Genomic DNA, 18480 nt, shown 5'->3' with positions numbered 1-18480 from the left:
GCAACAAAGAGACCAAAGATAACCCTGAAGGAGCTGCAAAGCTCCACAGCAGAGATTGGAGTATCTGTCCATAGGACCACTTTAAGCCGTACACTCCACAGAGCTGGCCTTTACGGAAGAGTGGCCAGAAAAAAAGCCATTGCTTAATTAAAGAAAAAAATAAGCAAACACTTTGGTGTTTGCCAAAAGGAATGTGGGAGATTCCCCAAACATATGGAAGAAGGTACTGTGGTCAGATGAGACTAAAATTGAGCTTTTTGGCCATCAAGGAAAATGCTGTGTTTGGCGCAAACCCAACACCTCTCATCACCCTGAGAACACCATCCCCACAGTGAAGCATGGTGGTGGCAGCATCATACTGTGGGGATGTTTTTCATCAGCGGGGACTGGGAAACTGGTCAGAATTAAAAGAATGATGGAGCTAAATAGAGGGAAATTCTTGAGGGAAACCTGTTTTAGTCTTCCAGAGATTTGAGACTGTGACAGGGATTCACCTTCCAGAAGGACAATGACCCTAAGCATACTGTTAAAGCAAAACTCAAGTGGTTTAAGGGGAAACATTTACATGTCTTGGAATGGCATAGTCAAAGCCCATACCTCAATCCAATTGAGAATCTGTGGTATGACTTAAAAGATTGCTGTACACCAGTGGAACCCATCCTACTTGAAATGGCAGGAGTAGTTTTACCTTGTAGAATGGGCAAAAATCCCAGTGGCTAAGCTTATAGAGACATACCCCAAGAGACCTGCACCTGTAATTGCTACAAAAGGTGGCTCTACAAAGTATTGAGTTATGCACGCTCAAGTTTTGAGTTTTATTGTCTTATTTCGTGTTTGTTTCACAAAAAAACATATTTTGCATCTTCATGTTGTGTAAATCAAATGATTACAACCCCCCCCCCCCCAAAATCAATTTTCATTCCAGGTTGTAAAGGCAACAAAATAGGAAAAATGCCAAGGGGGGAGAATACTTTCGCCAGCCACTGTAACTCTAATGAACTTATCCTCTGCAGCAGAGGTAACTCTGGGTCTTCCTTTCCTGTGGCGGTTCTCATGAGAGAAGAATAAGTTACAGGTCTGTGAGAGCCAGAAATCTTGCTTGTTTGTAGGTGACCAAATACTTATTTTCCACCATAATTTGCAAATAAATTCATTAAAAATCCTACAATGTGATTTTCTGGATTTTTTTCCCTCATTTTGTCTGTCATAGTTGAAGTGTACCTATGATAAAATTACACGCCTCTCTCATATTTTTAAGTGGGAGAACTTGCACAATTGGTGGCTGACTAAATACTTTTTTGCCCCACTGTACATAGGTGTACACAGGCCCATTATCAACAACTATAACTCCTGTGTTCCAATGGCACATTATGTTAGCTAATCCAAGTTTAGCATTTTAAAAGGCTAATTGATCATTATTAGAAAGCCCTTTTGCAATTATGTTAGCACAGCTTAAAACTGTTGTTCTAATTAAAGAAGCAATAAAACTGTCCTTCTTTAGACTAGTTGAGTATCTGGAGCATCAGCATTTGTGGGTTCGATTACAGGCTCAAAATGGCCAGAAGCATAGAACTTTCTTATGAAACTTGTCAGTCTATTCTTGTTCTGAGAAATGAAGGCTATTCCATGCAAGAAATTGCCAAGAAACTGAAGATCTCATACAACGCTGTGTACTACTCCCTTCACAGAACAGTGCAAACTGTCTCTAACCAGAATAGAAAGTGGAGTGGGAGGCCCCGGTGCACAACTGAGCAAGAGGACATTAGAGTGTCTAGCTTGAGAAACAGACACCTCACAAGTCCTCAACTGGCAGCTTCATTAAATAGTACCCGTAAAACAGGGCATTGGCATGCTGAAATAGGAAAGGGCCTTCCCCAAACTGTTGCCACAAAGTTGGAAGCACAGAATCGCCTAGAATGTCTTTGTATGATACAGCATTAAGATTTCCCTTCACTGGAACTAAGGGGCCTATCGCAGACCATGAAAAACAGCCCCAAACCATTATTCCTCCTCCACCAAACGTTACAGTTTGCACTATGCATTTGGGCAGGTAGCATTCTCCTGGCATCCACCAAACCCAGATTAATCCGTCAAACTGCCAGATGGTGAATTGTGATTCATAATGCCAGAGAACTCGTTTCCACTGCTCCAGAGTCCAATGGTGGCAAGCTTTACACCACTCCAGCCGACGGTTGGCTTTTACAGTTGACCGGGGCAGCTCTAGAAGGGCAGAAATTTGATGTACTGACTTGTTGAAAAGGTGGCATCCTATGACGGTGCCACGTTGAAAGTCCCTGCGCTTTTCAGTAAGGCCATTATACTGTCAATGTTTGTCTATGGAGATTGCATGGCGGTGTGTTCGATTTAATAGACCTGTCAGCAACGGGTGTGGCTGAAATAGCTTAATCCATCAATTTGAAGGGGCGTCCACATACTTTTGTATATATCGTGTAATTGGATTTGTCCACCAGTGCTGCTCTTTGGTCTCCAAGCAGCAGAGCGTGACATCTGACTCACAGTCTGACTCGTCACACATATCCAAACAGCTCCAGAAGCCTGCCAGCTCTGAGCGTCATTGTGGCACCGTTGAAATGGATCTTATTTGGCAAGTTTCTCCACTCGGACATGCAGTGTCCCACTGGGTGCTAGCTGCTGCCACAATTCCCTTCCCTCAATTAGTGACAGCTGCTGGGGTCTTTATTAATTACAGATAGTTGTGTATAGTCCCTGGATGCACAAGATGGCTCAGAGATTTGCACACTGTGCTAATTTCTGGTGTTGCTACCTGTTGTAGACACGGCATAGCTAAGCACATTTACCGTTACAATTAAACTTATAGTTACAATTAGTTACAGAAGGAACTATTCATTATAACAGCATGACCTGCTTGGTCAAATGTAATTTAACAGCAAGAACCAACAACACAAATTAGCACTGGCTAAATGACAGTACAGTATTAATGCCTTTTACATCCTGGGACTATGCACAACCATCTGTCATAATACAATGCCTTCAGAAAGTATTCACGCCCCTTGAATTTTCACACATTTTGTTATATTAGTGACAAAGTGGGGTTAAAATGGATTGAATTGTAATTCTTTTGTCAGTAATCTACACAAAATAATGTCAAAGTGGAAGGACAAATAAAAAACACTCATGTTGATTAGATAAGTATCCCCCCCAGTCAATGCATGTTAGAAACACCTTTGGCAGCAAATACAGCTGTTAATATTTTGGGGTAAGTCTCTAAGTGCTTTGTACACCTGGATTGTGCAATATTTGCCCATTATTCTTTTTCAAATTCAAGTTGGTCGTTGATCACTTCTAAGACAGACATTTTCAAGTCTTGCAGATTTAAGTCAAAACTGTAAGTAGGCCACTCAGGAACATTCAATGTTGTCTTGGTAAGCAACTCTAGTGCAGATTTAGCCTTGTGTTTTAAGGGTATTGTCCTGCTGAAAGGTTAATTCGTCTCTCAGTGTCTGGTGGAAAGCAGAGTGAACCGGGTTTTCCTCTAGGATTTTACCTGTGGTTAGCTACATTCCGTTTCTTTTTATCCTGACAAGCAAAATACAGAATGGGGTACCCAGTGATGTGTTGTATTGGATTTGCAAAAAATATCTAACACGTTGTATTTAGGACAAAAAAGGTCATTTCATTGCCATGTATATTACTTTAGTGCCTTGTTGCAAACAGGATGCATGTTTTGAATATTTTTTTATTCTGTACATGCTTCCTTATTTCATGCTGTCATTTAGGTACAAGTAGTATTTGAGTAGTATTTGAGTAACTAAAAACAAAGTTTTTGATAGGAAAAAACTATCACAGCAACCATTTTAGAATCACCATTGGCCCCATGGTAAAATCCCTGAGCAGTTTTCTTTCTCTCGGGTGAAGTCAGTTGGGAAGAACGTCTGTATCTTTGTAGTGACTGGGTGTATTGATACACCATCCAAAGCCTAATTAACAGCTTCACCATGCGCAAAGGGATAATCAGTGTCTGCTTTTTTTTTTTTTTTTACCAATCGGTGCTCATCTTTGTAAGGCATTGGAAAACTTGAATCTATGTTTGAAATTCAATACGTGACTGAGGGACCTTACATATGTATGTCTGGGGAACAGAGAGAGATGGGGTAGTCATTAAACAAAATCATGTTAACCACTATTAAATTATACACAGTGAGTCCATGCAACTTATGTGATTTGTTAAGCAAATGTTTACTCCTGAACTTGATTAGGCTTGCAATAACAAAGGGGTTGAATACTTTTTGACTCAAAACATTTCAGATTTTCAGTATTTCATTTGTTTAAATTTCTAAAACAAAATTCTACTTAGACATTAAGGGGTATTATGTGTAGATCAGTGACACATAATCTCAATGTAATCAATTTTATATCCAAGCTGTCACCCAACAAAATATGGAAAAGGTCAAGGGGTGTCAATAATTTCCGAAGGCACAATTTTCTGAAGACTAGTAATATGCTTACATACAGTGGGGGAAAAAGTATTTAGTCAGCCACCAATTGTGCAAGTTCTCCCACTTAAAAAGATGAGGCCTGTAATTTTCATCATAGGTACACTTCAACTATGACAGACAAAATTAGAAGAAAAAAATCCAGAAAATCACATTGTAGGATTTTTAATGAATTTATTTGCAAATTTTGGTGGAAAATAAGTATTTGGTCAATAACAAGTTTATCTCAATACTTTGTTATATACCCTTTGTTGGCAATGACAGAGGTCAAACATTTTCTGTAAGTCTTCACAAGGTTTTCACACACTGTTGCTGGTATTTTGGCCCATTCCTCCATGCAGATCTCCTCTAGAGCAGTGATGTTTTGGGGCTATTGCTGGGCAACACGGACTTTCAACTCCCTCCAAAGATTTTCTATTGGGTTGAGATCTGGAGACTGGCTAGGCCACTCCAGGACCTTGAAATGCTTCTTACGAAGCCACTCCTTCGTTGCCCGGGCAGTGTGTTTGGGATCATTGTCATGCTGAAAGACCCAGCCAAGTTTCATCTTCAATGCCCTTGCTGATGGAAGGAGGTTTTCACTCAAAATCTCACGATACATGGCCCCATTCATTCTTTCCTTTACACGGATCAGTCGTCCTGGTCCCTTTGCAGAAAAACAGCCCCAAAGCATGATGTTTCCACCCCCATGCTTCACAGTAGGTATGGTGTTCTTTGGATGCAACTCAGCATTCTTTGTCCTCCAAACACGACGAGTTGAGTTTTTACCAAAAAGTTATATTTTGGTTTCATCTGACCATATGACATTCTCCCAATCTTCTTCTGGATCATCCAAATGCTCTCTAGCAAACTTCCGACGGGCCTGGACATGTACTGGCTTAAGCAAGGGGACACGTCTGGCACTGCAGGATTTGAGTCCCTGGCGGCGTAGTGTGTTACTGATGGTAGGCTTTGTTACTTTGGTCCCAGCTCTCTGCAGGTCATTCACTAGGTCCCCCCCATGTGGTTCTGGGATTTTTGCTCACCGTTCTTGTGATCATTTTGACCCCACGGGGTGAGATCTTGCGTGGAGCCCCAGATCGAGGGAGATTATCAGTGGTCTTGTATGTCTTCCATTTCCTAATAATTGCTCCCAGAGTTTATTTCTTCAAACCAAGCTGCTTACCTATTGTAGATTCAGTCTTCCCAGCCTGGTGCAGGTCTACAATTTTGTTTCTGGTGTCCTTTGACAGCTCTTTGGTCTTGGCCATAGTGGAGTTTGGAGTGTGACTGCTTGAGGTTGTGGACAGGTGTCTTTTATACTGATAACAAGTTCAAATAGGTGCCATTAATACAGGTAACGAGTGGAGGACAGAGGAGCCTCTTAAAGAAGAAGTTACAGGTCTGTGGGAGCCAGAAATCTTGCTAGTTTGTAGGTGACCAAATACTTATTTTCCACCATAATTTGCAAATAAATTCATAAAAAATCCTACAATGTGATTTTCTGGATTGTTTTTCTCATTTTGTCTGTCATAGTTTAAGTGTACCTATGATGAAAATTACAGGCCTCTCTCATCTTTTTAAGTGGGAGAACTTGCACAATTGGTGGCTGACTAAATACTTTTTTGCCCCACTGTATATCCCAGGATGCACCAGAGAAAAAGTTGTGTAAGCATGTGCCACTAAATATGACACGTGAATCACTGCACCCCTACCTTCATGCTCGCATATGAGTCTGAATAAATAATAACAAAAAAAATAAGGAACCAAATCACACTAAACTAAGAAACATGCTTATGGATACATGAATGTCTTGGAAAAAAAATACCCCCTCCCCCACACACATTTATATCTATGCTGAATCCAAACACGAGGAGAGTGCAACCCAATAGCTCATCCTATGATAATATTATAGTTGCCACAGGGAAAGGTCAAACCACAGCACACGTCTTGGTTTTCATGGCCTCCGCTGTGACTCCACAGATGGCTTCAGCATTGCTGCAAGGCAAAAATGATCTTAAGAGCCTATTGGGGGAGGGGGGAGGGGGGGTACAAGAGGAGGGCTGGCAGCCTTCCCAGAGGTGCCATCATCTTGGCCCTGGATCCTGCCTTGTTTGAAACTTCGATTAGAGCCGTGGGTACGCAACTCCCTGATGCACTCGTGTCATGAGTGTGCTGCCTCCAGAGTGTGTGCACTCTGCCCCATGTGTGCTGCCTTCGGCACATTGGGGTCACATCAGGGTGATTAGCGGGGATTAACTGATTATCATCTTTTAAACATGTGACAGTTAAAAAGGTCAGTCATTACTTATTTTACCAGCTGTCATTCAAACCACCTGACATGTTTTTATGTATTGTTTTTTTCTGAGACAAGTTTTTATTTTTTTTACCAATAGTTAGCGCATCAATTAGCATAGTGCATCCAATAATGTATACATACTGCTAGCTCCTCCTCATCATACGCAATGCACTGTCCAGATGGAACATTATCAAGTTATATAATATCTCATATCACTGCTCCAACGTGCGAGGCCTCTACTCCTCAACAACTGGGGTAACTGCATACTTTGTTTGCAGCACAGTAATGTAACCCCATTAACAAAGTCATCAAGGTCTAAATAAAATGACATGTGCTATATATTGACCCACCTTCCCACGACTTTTGGATCGGCAATGAGAAATCCATACTATACCTAGCAGTACAGAAAGAGGTTAGGGGCGCCGTCTGTTTCTGTTAAGGAATAGGAAACTGCATGTAGGGAATGACGAGGAGTTTTGATTTCCATTTAGAAATGTATAAAGTACACTATTGGCACCGGTATTAGTTAGATATGAGAGAACACTTTGCTTATGTCAAAAATCTAATATAGTCCTTCAAATAATAGCACAATTGGTGCATGCAGTTGTACGTTAACAGGGTTACGTCAAAGAATACTAGTAAGTGGCTAAGGATAGGGTAAGGTTAAGTTTAAGCATGCTAGGGCGTGATTGACATTAGGGCAACGTTAAGGTTAAGCATTCAACTGGTTACGGTTAACAGTTAGGGTAGGTTACGTTTAGGTACGCTAGCTAGTAGGTTAGGGGTATAGGGTTAGGGCATGGGTAGGATTACTAAAGTAAAAACCGGCCAAGAACCACACCCGGATTCAAACACTGCCACTCGAAGGATGTCTTTGTTACCCCCAGCTACCAACCTGCTAGCACATTTCTGAGATGACTCAACATCACACAAAAAAAGTGTTCATTATTTACTTATGGCTGCATTTCATATGCACAAATCTTACATCTGCATAGCAGTTCCACAATTATTCTTCTGACATTTCAATTATGGATCAGTGATGACGGATTAAAAAAAACTAAATGGCACAATGACTGACAGTGCAGCCAAGTCTCCATCAAAAGGCTTTGAGGACACAATTAGAATCATTTCATTTCTATTTGTTTTTGGTACTCCAAAAGCGAAACTAATACTAAAACTAATGAAACATGAGCTGTATCCACCTGAATTACCACCTGCCGCTCTCAGTCTCTCCTGCCAATACCGCTCTGGTCCTGACAAAAATCTAAAATGTCACCACCCCTATGAAATGCCCATACAAGGCTGGAGCAAGTAGTCCCTAGAGATCCTACCAGGAACCACTACCTGATCCAGGCCTCAGCACTGCCAGAGTCTGCCTCTGGCATTGGGTGACCTCTCCATCACCTCCAGTCCCTATGGGCCCAGTTATGACACAGCCTTATATATTTATATGCCTTACTAGGACACTATTCAAAAAGCTCAGCATGTTCCTTAGCATCGGTTTCATTTGAGAGGACTGATGCCATTAGTTTAAAATGCTCTTAATGCTCATGAGACAGCTGCAGAGAAGTTCCAAGTCCTTTGCCACCCTCAAGCGGCATTGTATTTAGCTTGCCAAAATAAATAAAATAAGTTTGCCCTCAATTTGCTGTGGTTTTTAGAGTGCAGCATTTGAGATGCTTTCCGCAACACATCATAGAAAAATGTGATTCTCTCAAGACAAGTTTTTCAGCTTGTCAACACCCAATGCCATTTCCTTTACGAAAGGAAAAACGGGCAAGAGTTTATTAAACCTTCACACTCGCAGGAATTGGCCTATATGGATAGGGCTAAATTGAAATGTTCTTAAAGAAGAAATATGAAATGCATAAGCATGGTAGCAATTGAAAGGGAACTGTTTGGAGATTATGGATAAATTATTAGACCAATAGGTAAGGACAACATTTCACCTGAAAAGACAATCCAAACATTACACTGTTGATTTTATGTGCATTTTACATTTACTGTACATTTACTGTACATTTGTTGATAATGAAATCTAAAAATACATTCAGTAAAATGATTTTGGATTTTGATGTATGCTTGGGGTTATTGTCTTGCTGGAAGCTCCACCCGGGGCCAAGTTTCAGCATTCTTGCTTTTGGCTAAAATATCCTGGGTAAAGTTCATGATGTCATTGACCTTAACAAGGGCCCTAGGACAAGTGGAAGCAAAATAGCCCCATAACAAATATCCAACACATAGGTAGGGGTTATTTTCTGCTTTCATTCATTCTCATTTCAACCCCAAACCCACCACTGGTGTGCGTGGCCAAAAGAGGTCTAATTTCATGACATCTGATCAAAGCACTAGTTCCAATCCAAGCCCCAAAGTCGTTTAGCCAACTCCAGGCATTTACGTTTGTTGGATGACATGAAAATAGAGCTCTTTGGCCACGCAAACCCCCAAAACACCATGTTGATGTTTCCCTTATTTTAGCAGTTACCTGTAGCTCACTATTTCAAGTAGTTATTTTTGCTCATCTTTAATCGAGGGTGTGTCAATCATTTCGGACCCCACTGTATGCCTCTGTTTATATGTGAGCTGATTTCCTGGTGATTTTAGTCTCATGTCTAACAATGAAAAACCTCCAAAATATGCATATTATTTTTTGCTAAGAAAACATGGGGGGCCAAATAAAATCACCCGCGGGATGAATTTGGCTCGCAGGCCGCCTATTGGGGAAGCCTGCCCCTAAGGTCCCCGCTGTCAAACTCCATGATAACCACCGCCACCTTGCTCATATAGAGTTGCTCAAAACATTTTGAAGCCATGAACCATATGTCCACAGGGCACCAACTGTTAAATCCTTACAGCATCTGAGCTTTATTTGAAGCAAGGTAATTGGAGGTGCCTCACAGTGACTGCACTTTTGGGCCAACCACAGAAAAGCAACTACTTTGATTTCATGGGCATCAAGCACACACTAATCTCGTGGGTGTTAAAGGCACTGGTTTGCAGCAGTGGGAGAATTCTTACAGCCACACCACATTTCATGGGTCAATGGTACTTTGTGGGGTCATTGATTCTTCCGTTTTTGATTTCAAATCAGAGGTCTATTGTTAAAATTAGATTTTTAAAACTCTGGTCTCTCAGTGACTACTGTATCTCTGTATAGTGATAATCTCACTAATAGTAAGTAAGCCCTTTTTCAGCTCATTGTTTAACGATAAAAAAGAAAATACCCTGGATCACATCCCACATTTACCAGTAATTGTCATCACTCACTGTAAAAACTCACTGTTTTCTATAGAGCTATATGACTCATATGTTTCTCAGTATTGTCGCGAGATGCACAATACATTGGTGACCATATCGGTAATATAAAAAATATATTGGCGCAAATGGGTCTTCCAAATGGATAATGACCCCAAGCATATGGGGCGGCAGGCAGCCTAGTGGTTAGAGCGTTGGACTAGTAAACAAAAGGTTGCAAGCTCAAATCCCCGAGCTGACATGGTAAAATCTGTTCTGCCCATGAACAAGACAGTTAACCCACTGTTCCTAGGCTGCCATTGAAAATAAGAATGTGTTCCTAACTGACTTGCCTAGTTAAATAAAAAGTAAAATACTTCCAAAGTTGTGGCAAAATGGCTTAAGGACAACAAAGTCAAGGTATTGGAGTGGCCATCACAAAGCCCTGACCTCAATCCTATAGAACATTTGTGGGCAGAACTGAAAAAGCGTGTGAGCAAGGAGGCCTTACAAACCTGACTCAGTTACACCAGCTCTATCAGGAAGAATGGTCCAAAATGTACCCAACTTATTGTGGGAAGCTTGTGGAAGGCTACCCAAAATATTTGATCCAAGCTAAACAATTTAAAGGCAACGCTACCAAATACTAATTGAGTTTATGTAAACTTCTGACCCACTGGGAATATGATGAAATAAATAAAAGCTGAAATAAATCACTACTATTATTCTGACATTTCACGTTCTTAAAATAAAGTGGTGATCCTAACTGACCGAAGACAGGTAATTTTTACTAGGTTTAAATGTCAGGACTTGTGAAAAACTGAGTTTAACTGTATTTGGTGTATGTAAACTTCCGACTTCAACTGTCGGTGCCTACATGAAACACAGGACAGGGCTGTGTTTTTCTGCTAATGAAGGAATTGTTTCACACTCAAACACAAAAAAAGTCCAGCACAGGGCCAAGTCAGGTGCCTACCATGGAGAATCCGGGACATGAAGATATAGTTGGGTCCCATTCAAGTAATCACAGCTACCAGCAGGAGCATGATCATGCTGAATGGTTACAGCCCAGCAACTCAGGCTGACCAAGTTTTTAGAAGTAGGCTAGCACACTGCATAAGAATGTGAGTTCCTGATGGGTAGAGTTGAGTTGGGGGCGAGGGGGGGGGTGATGAATATTGTTCTCTACTTTGTGGCCAACATACTCAAACGCCTAAGGGTGTTTTTTTTGTTGCCCCAAAAAAATTCTGAAGAGCTCTGCAGATAAGCATAACCCACGATGACACAGATTATTCAACACATTCAACATGTCCCTAAACTGATATGAAATTTTCATGTCTTTATTGAACACAGTGTAAACATTCACAGTGCAGGGTGGAAAAAGTATACCTCCTTTGACAACAATAACCTAAACCAAACGTTTTCTGTATTTGAGGATCAGACCTGCACAATGGTCAGGAAGAATTTTTGACCATTCCTCTTTACAAAACTGTTTCAGTTCAGCAATATTTTTGGGATGTCTGGTGTGATGCCACAGTCACACCACAGCATCTCAAATCGGGTTGAGGTCAGGACTCTGACTGAGCCACTCCATTAGGCGTATTTTCTTCTGTTGAAGCCATTCTGTTGTTGATTTACTTCTGTGTTTTGAGTCGTTGTCCTGTGGCATCACCCAACTTCTGTTGAGCTTCAATTGGCGGACATATAGCCTAACATTCTCCTGCAAAAGGTCTTGATAAATTTGGGAATTCATTTTTCCATCAATGATAGCAAGCTGTTCAGGCCCTGAGGTAGCAAAGCAGCCCCAGACCATGATGCTCCTCCACCATGCTTTACTGTTGGTGTGCTGTGCCTTTTTTTCCTCCACACATAGTGTTGTATTCCTTCCAAACGACTCAACTTCAGTTTAATCTGTCCACAGAATATTTTGGAACTTCCAGGTGCACTGCTGCAAACTTCAGACGTGCAGCAATGTTTTTTTTGGAAAGCAGTGGCTTCTTCCATGGTGTCCTCCCATGAACACCATTTTTTTTTGTGTGTTTTACGTATCGTAGAATTGTCAGAGATGTTTGCATGAGATTTCTGTAAGTCTAACTGACAGTCTAGGATTCTTCTTAACCTCACTGAGCATTTTGCGCTGTGCTGTTGCAGTCATCTTTGCAGTACGGCCACTCCTAGGGAGAGTAGCAACAGTGCTGAACTTTCTCCATTTTATAGACAATTTGTCTTACCGTGGACTGATGAACATCTAGGCTTTTAGAGATACTTTTGTAACCCTTCCCAGCTTTATGCAAGTCTACAATTCTTAATCTTAGGTCTTCTGAGATTTTTTGTTCGAGGCATGGTTCACATCAGGCAATGCTTCTTGTGAATAGCAAACTCAAATTTTGTGACAGTTTTTTTATATCGCAGGGAAGCTCTAACCAACATCTCCAATCTCGTCTCATTGTTTGGACTCCAGGTTAGCTGACTCCCGAGTCCAATTAGCTTTTGGAGAAGTCATTAGCCTAGGGGTTCACATACTTTTTCCAACCTACAATGTGAATGTTTAAATTATGTATTCAATTTAGGACAAGAAAAATACAATCATTTGTGTGTTATTAGTTGAAGCACACTGTGTTTGTCTATTGTTGTGACTTAAATGAAGATCAGATCAAATGAAGACTGAATCAAAAGTGTTGTGCAAAATCGAAATATAATGCATGTATTAGATAGTCGATAAGATGAATATGGACGTTTCTTGTAACCTTAAGACCTGCTTAACTAAACTATGTAAAAAATAATAATTGTATAACATGCATTTATTCACTTTCATTAACATTAGTAAATACATACATAAAACCATTTATTATGAAGACCTGCATTTTTTTTTAATAAATCCGGAACACAACATCTTGATTATTCTTAATTATAAGCAGATCTTCAAATATGGGTTAAATAAAAATACATTTCAGCAATCTACACACAATACCCAATAATGACGAAGAGAAAATTGATTTTTCAAAAGTTTTGCAAATGTATTGAAAATAAAAAACAGAAAGACCTTATTTACATAAGTATTCAGACCCTTTGCTATACAACTCGAAATTGAGCTCAGGTGCATCCTGTTTCCATTGATCATCCTTGAGATGTTTCTACAACTTGATTGGAGTTCACCTGTGGTAACATCACCAGTCTATATAAGGTCCCACAGTTGACAGTGCATGTCAGTGCAAAAACCAAGTCATGAGGAAGGAATTGTCCATAGAGCTCTGACACAGGGTTGTGTCAAGGCACAGATCTGGGGAATGGTACCAAAAAAAAAATGTATGCAGCAATGAAAGTCCAAGAACACAGTTACCTCCATCAATCTTAAATGGAAGAAGTTTGGAACCACCAAGACTCTTCCTAGAGCTGGACGCCCGGCCAAACTGAGCAAATCGGGAGAGAAGAGACTGTCAGGGAGGTGACCTTGAACCTGATGGTCACTCTGACAGAGGTCCACAGTTCCTTTGTGGAGATGGGTACAGCACTCCACCAATCAGGCCTTTGTGGTAGAGTGGCCAGACAGAAGACACTCCTCAGTAAAAGGCACGACAACCCCCTTGGAGCTTGCCAAAATGCACATAAAGGACTCTCAGACCATGAGGAACAATATTCTTTGGTCTGATAAAACCAAGATTGAACTCTTTGGCCTGAATGCCAAGCGTCACGTCTGGAGGAAACCTGGCACCATGTTTTTCAGAGGCAGGGACTGGGAGACTAGTCAGGATCGAGGGAAAGATGAACGGAGCAAAGTACAGAGAGATGCTTGATGAAAACCTGCTCCAGAGCACTCAGGACCTCAGACTGGCGTGAAGGTTCACCTTCCAACAGGACAACGACCTTAAGCACACAGCCAAGACAATGCAGGAGTGACTTCGGGACAAGTCTCTCAATGCCAGCCGGCCAGAACCCGAACACAATCGAACATCTCTGGAGAGACCTGAAAATAGCTGTGCAGCGACGCTCCCAATCCAACCTGACAGAGCTTGAGAGAATCTCCAGAGAAAAAGGGAGAAACCCCCCCAAAATTCAGGTGTGCCAAGCTTGTAGCGTCATACCCAAGAATACTCGAGGCTGTAATCGCTGCCAAAGGTGCATCAACAAAGTACTGAGTAAGGGTCTGAATACTTACGTAAATGTACTATTTCAGTGTTTCATTTTTAATACATTTGCAAAAATGTCTAAAAACCTGGATTTGCTTCGTCATTATGGTGTAGTGTGTAGATTGATGAACAAAAAAACAAGTTAATCCCTTTTAGAGTAAGACTAACGTAACAAAATGTGGAAAAAGTAGGTAACAAAAGATAACAAAGCTACAAAATATTGGACATGATCTTCAGCGCCTCTTGTTCGGTGTCAGGAATGTCAGAAAGGTGGTGGAAAAAGGCTTGTCCATGGATGCAGGCTTGGCTGGTCTCCTCTAGCTGCTGTTGCATCCGCAAAAGTGTGTCCTCCACATCCTCTTTGGCAAGGGTCACAGGCAGCTGACGGGCCAGTCGAACAGCTTCTCCCTTCAAGCGGAACACACCATCATGCATTAAAGGCAACATAGTCAGTATATTTGGCTTTCACCTAGAGATAGTCTTGATCTAGTGGTCTTGATGTCGACATTGGGTCTTGGAAAGGGGTCTGCTTTCTTGGCACCACTATCCTGGTCTGGGTCTTGATATCGGCTCATAGTATCAGAAAATAACATTGTTTTTTTGTTGTCTCTAAACTCATGTGGTCAAGATGCACCACCTTGCTTTCTGACCAACTCAGTGGCCTTGGGGTAAGAGTATCTGCCCTGAGATTGGAAGGTTGGGTGTTGGGGAGATGGATTTGTGGTTAGGCCCTGTGATAGACTAGCATCCTGTCCAGGTGGTGTACTTGTACATCAAGCTGTTTTATAATACAAACAAGACGTAGGCTTTTGCCCCATGGGCCCATTCAGGTTTGGACATGGCTACTCTTACTTACCTTGCTTTTTAAACGTGGAAGCCAGATGCCAAATGTTTAGAGAGAATGTATTATTTCTCTGGGTCTCGTTTTATCACAATGAATTGGTCTTGGTCTCATCAACTGAGTTAGGAAGGACACCTGTATCTTTGTAGTGACTGGGTCACGACTGAGGGACCTTACAAATAATTGTATGTGTGGGGTACAGAGATGAGGTAATCATTCAAAAATCATGTTAAACACTACTATTGCAACTTATTATGTGACTTGTAAAGCAAATGTTTACTCCTGAATGTATTTATCATTTGCCATTACAAAATGGGTTGAATGACTCAATACATTCCAGATTTTCATATTTAATTCATTTGTAAACATTTCTAACAACATAATTCCACTTTGATATTATGGGATATTTGTGTAGGCCAGTGACCAAAAAAACAACAAATTGAATACATTTTAAATGTCTTCTTTAACACCAAAATGTGCAAAGAGTCAACGGGTGTGAATACTTTCTGAAGGCACTGTCTATTCACACGTACATTTATTATTGTGTAAGTGAGCTTTATTTTCAGGTACATGAATCAATGTTAGTTTCATACCTGAAGGTAGTTGGTGACTTTTAGCGGCCGGCACTCCTGTACGGTCTTAGCGTTCCTGTGCAGAACAGCTGTAAGGATCTCCCTGAGGTCCTCCATACCGAGGAAAGGCACGCAGTCGGCCATCGCTGTCACTTCCAGATGTCTCTCAGTGGACGAGGACCCTGGCCAAAGAAAGCAGAAAACAAGGATTAATATACTCCAGACACTAACAACTATCTCCAGGAAAGAATAATAAATAAATATTGTGATTTACACCCATACTGGGGTCCAAGTAAAACAACCAAGGGACCAAATAGAGTGCTAAATGACTATTACGATGTCTTTGCAGACTGGAAACAAAATATTGAGGCGGAAAATTATCCTAATGGCATACAATGTTGTTGAATAAAAATGATACAGTGTTGGTCCCATGTTTAATGAGCTGAAATAAAAGATAACAGAAATGTTCCATACGCACAAAAAGCTTGTAAAATTGTGCGCACAAATTTGTTAACATCCCTGTCAGTGAGCATTTCTCATTTGCCAAGATAATCTATCCACGTGACAGGTGTGGCATATCAAGAAGCTGATTAAACAGCATGATCATTACACAAGTAGTCCTTGTGCTGGGGAAAATAAAAAGGCCATTCTAAAATGCACAGTTTTGTCACACAACAATGCCACAGATGTCAAGTTGAGGGAGCGTGCAATTTGCATGCTGACACCAGGAATGTCCAACAGAGCTGTTGCCAGAAAATTGAACGTTAATTTCTCTACCATAAGCAGCCTCCAACATTGTTTTAGAGAATTTGGCAGTACCTCCAACCGGCCTCACAACATGTGTATGGCTTCATGTGGGCGAGTGGTTTGCTGATATCAACGTTGTGAACAGAGTGCCCATGGTGGCGATGGGGTTATGGTAGGGGCAGGCATAAGCTACGGAAAACAAACACAATTGCATTTTATCTATGGCAATTTGAATGCACAGATACCGTCACGAGATCCTTAGCCCCATTGTCATGCCATTCATCCTCCGCCATCCCCTCATGTTTCAGCATGATAATAATAATAATAACACACAGCCTCATGTAGCAAAGATCTGTACACATTTCCTGGAAGCTACTAAGACCTTGCAGGAGTGAAACAAACATTTGGGATGCTCTGGATCGGCGAGTACGACAGCGTGTTCCAGTTCCCGCAAATATCTAGCAACTTCGCACAGCTATTGAAGAGGAGTGAGACAACATTCCACAGGCCACAATCAACAGCCTGACCAACTCTATGTGAAGGAGACGTGTCACGCCGCTTGAGGCAAACGGTGATCACACGAGATACTGACTGGTTTTCATATCCACGCACCTAACTTAAAAAAAAAAAAAAGGTTATAAAGCTATCTGTAACCAACAGATGCATTTTTGCAATCTCATTTATGTGAAATCAATAGATTAGGGCCTAATGAATTTATTTGCAATTGACTTATTTCCTTATATGAACTTTAACTGCGTAAAATTATGAACTTGCTGAATGTTGAATTTATATTTTTGTTCAGTATATATGAAAAATGTTACCACTGTGGAGAGAAATGTTTTGCATACACCAAACAATGTGCTACTAGGCTTGGGTAGGTTACTTTCTAAATGTAATCCATTAGTTACCAGTCACCTGTCCAAAATTGTAACATCACGGACAAACTGAAATGGTCCACCCACACAGACAGTGTGGTGAAGAAGGCGCAACAGCGCCTCATCAACCTCAGGAGGTTGAAGAAATGTGGCTTGTCATCTAAAATCCCTCAAACATTTAGATGCACAATTGAGAGCATCCTGTCGGGGCTGATCACCCGCCTGGTACGGCAACTGCACCACCCTCAACCGCAGGGCTCTCCAGAGAGTGGTGCAGTCTGCACAACGCATCACCAGGGGGCAAACTACCTGCCCTCCAGGACACCTACAGCACCCGATGTCACAGGAAGGCCAAAAAGATCATCAAGGACAACAACCACCCGAGCCACTGCCTGTTCACCCTGCCTGTTCAAGCTGGGAAAGAGAGACTGAAAAACAGCTTTTATCTCAAGGTCATCAGACTGTTAAACAGCCATTACACTAACACAGAGAGGCTGCTGCCTTCATACAGACTTGAGATCATTGGCCCCAACAATAAATGGAACACTAGTCACTTTAAAATTGGCACTTTAATGTTTATATATCTTGCATTACTCATCTCATTAGGTATATACTGTATTCTATACCATCTATTGCATCTTAGCCTATGTTCCTCTGTCATTGCTCATCCATATATTTATATATGGTTCCATTCCTTCACTTAGATTTGTGTGTATCAAGTATCTGTTGTGTAATTGTTTGATATTACTTGTTAGATATTGCTGCACTGTCTGAACTAGAAGCACAAGCATTTCGCTACACTCACTTTATCATCTGCTAACCATGTGATGTGACCAATAACATTTGATTTGTAACTGATTACAGTTAGTCTTTTTGTAATCAAATTGTATTGGTCATACGCACCGAATACAACAGGTATAGACTATTGTGAAACGCTTGTTTGTTAATGAGCCCTTCCCAAAGATGCAGTTAAAAAATTATATGAAAAAAATATATACTAACACAAGGAATAAAATACACAGGAATGGTGCTATATACAGGGACTCCCAGTGCCATATCAATGTGCAGGGGTATGAAGTATTGTAGGTGGATACAGTTGAAGTCAGAAGTTTACATACACTTAGGTTGAAGTCATTAAAACTCGTTTTTCAACCATTCCACAAATTTCTTGTTAACAAACTATAGTTTTGGCAAGTCGGTTAGGACATCTACTTTGTGAATGACAAGACATTTTTCCAACAATTGTTTACAGACAAATTATTTCACTGTATCACAATTCAAGTGGGTCAGAAGTTTACATACACTAAGTTGACTGTGCCTTTAAACAGCTT

General features: G+C 41.0%; 1 protein-coding gene across 3 annotated transcripts in view; it reads right to left on the bottom strand.

The window, feature by feature from the left end:
• Positions 1–12663: 12663 nt before the first annotated feature.
• The window catches only part of pms1 (PMS1 homolog 1, mismatch repair system component), a 64498-nt gene continuing 58681 nt past the window's right edge, over positions 12664–18480 (bottom strand). For all 3 annotated transcript variants that reach the window (XM_021579221.3, XM_021579222.3, XM_036958929.2), the window contains exons 12-13: positions 15549–15709; positions 12664–14522 (exon numbers count right to left, since the gene is read on the bottom strand). In XM_021579221.3, the coding sequence (XP_021434896.3) occupies positions 14325–14522; positions 15549–15709 (359 nt within the window). In that variant the 3' untranslated portion in view covers positions 12664–14324. The remainder of the gene's footprint in view (positions 14523–15548; positions 15710–18480) is intronic.

The sequence above is a fragment of the Oncorhynchus mykiss genome, chromosome 22 (genome assembly GCF_057628025.1).
Source record: "Oncorhynchus mykiss isolate SJ-2025 chromosome 22, ASM5762802v1, whole genome shotgun sequence".
Lineage (NCBI taxonomy): Eukaryota > Metazoa > Chordata > Actinopteri > Salmoniformes > Salmonidae > Oncorhynchus > Oncorhynchus mykiss.
This window is presented reverse-complemented; position numbering and strand designations above follow the sequence as displayed.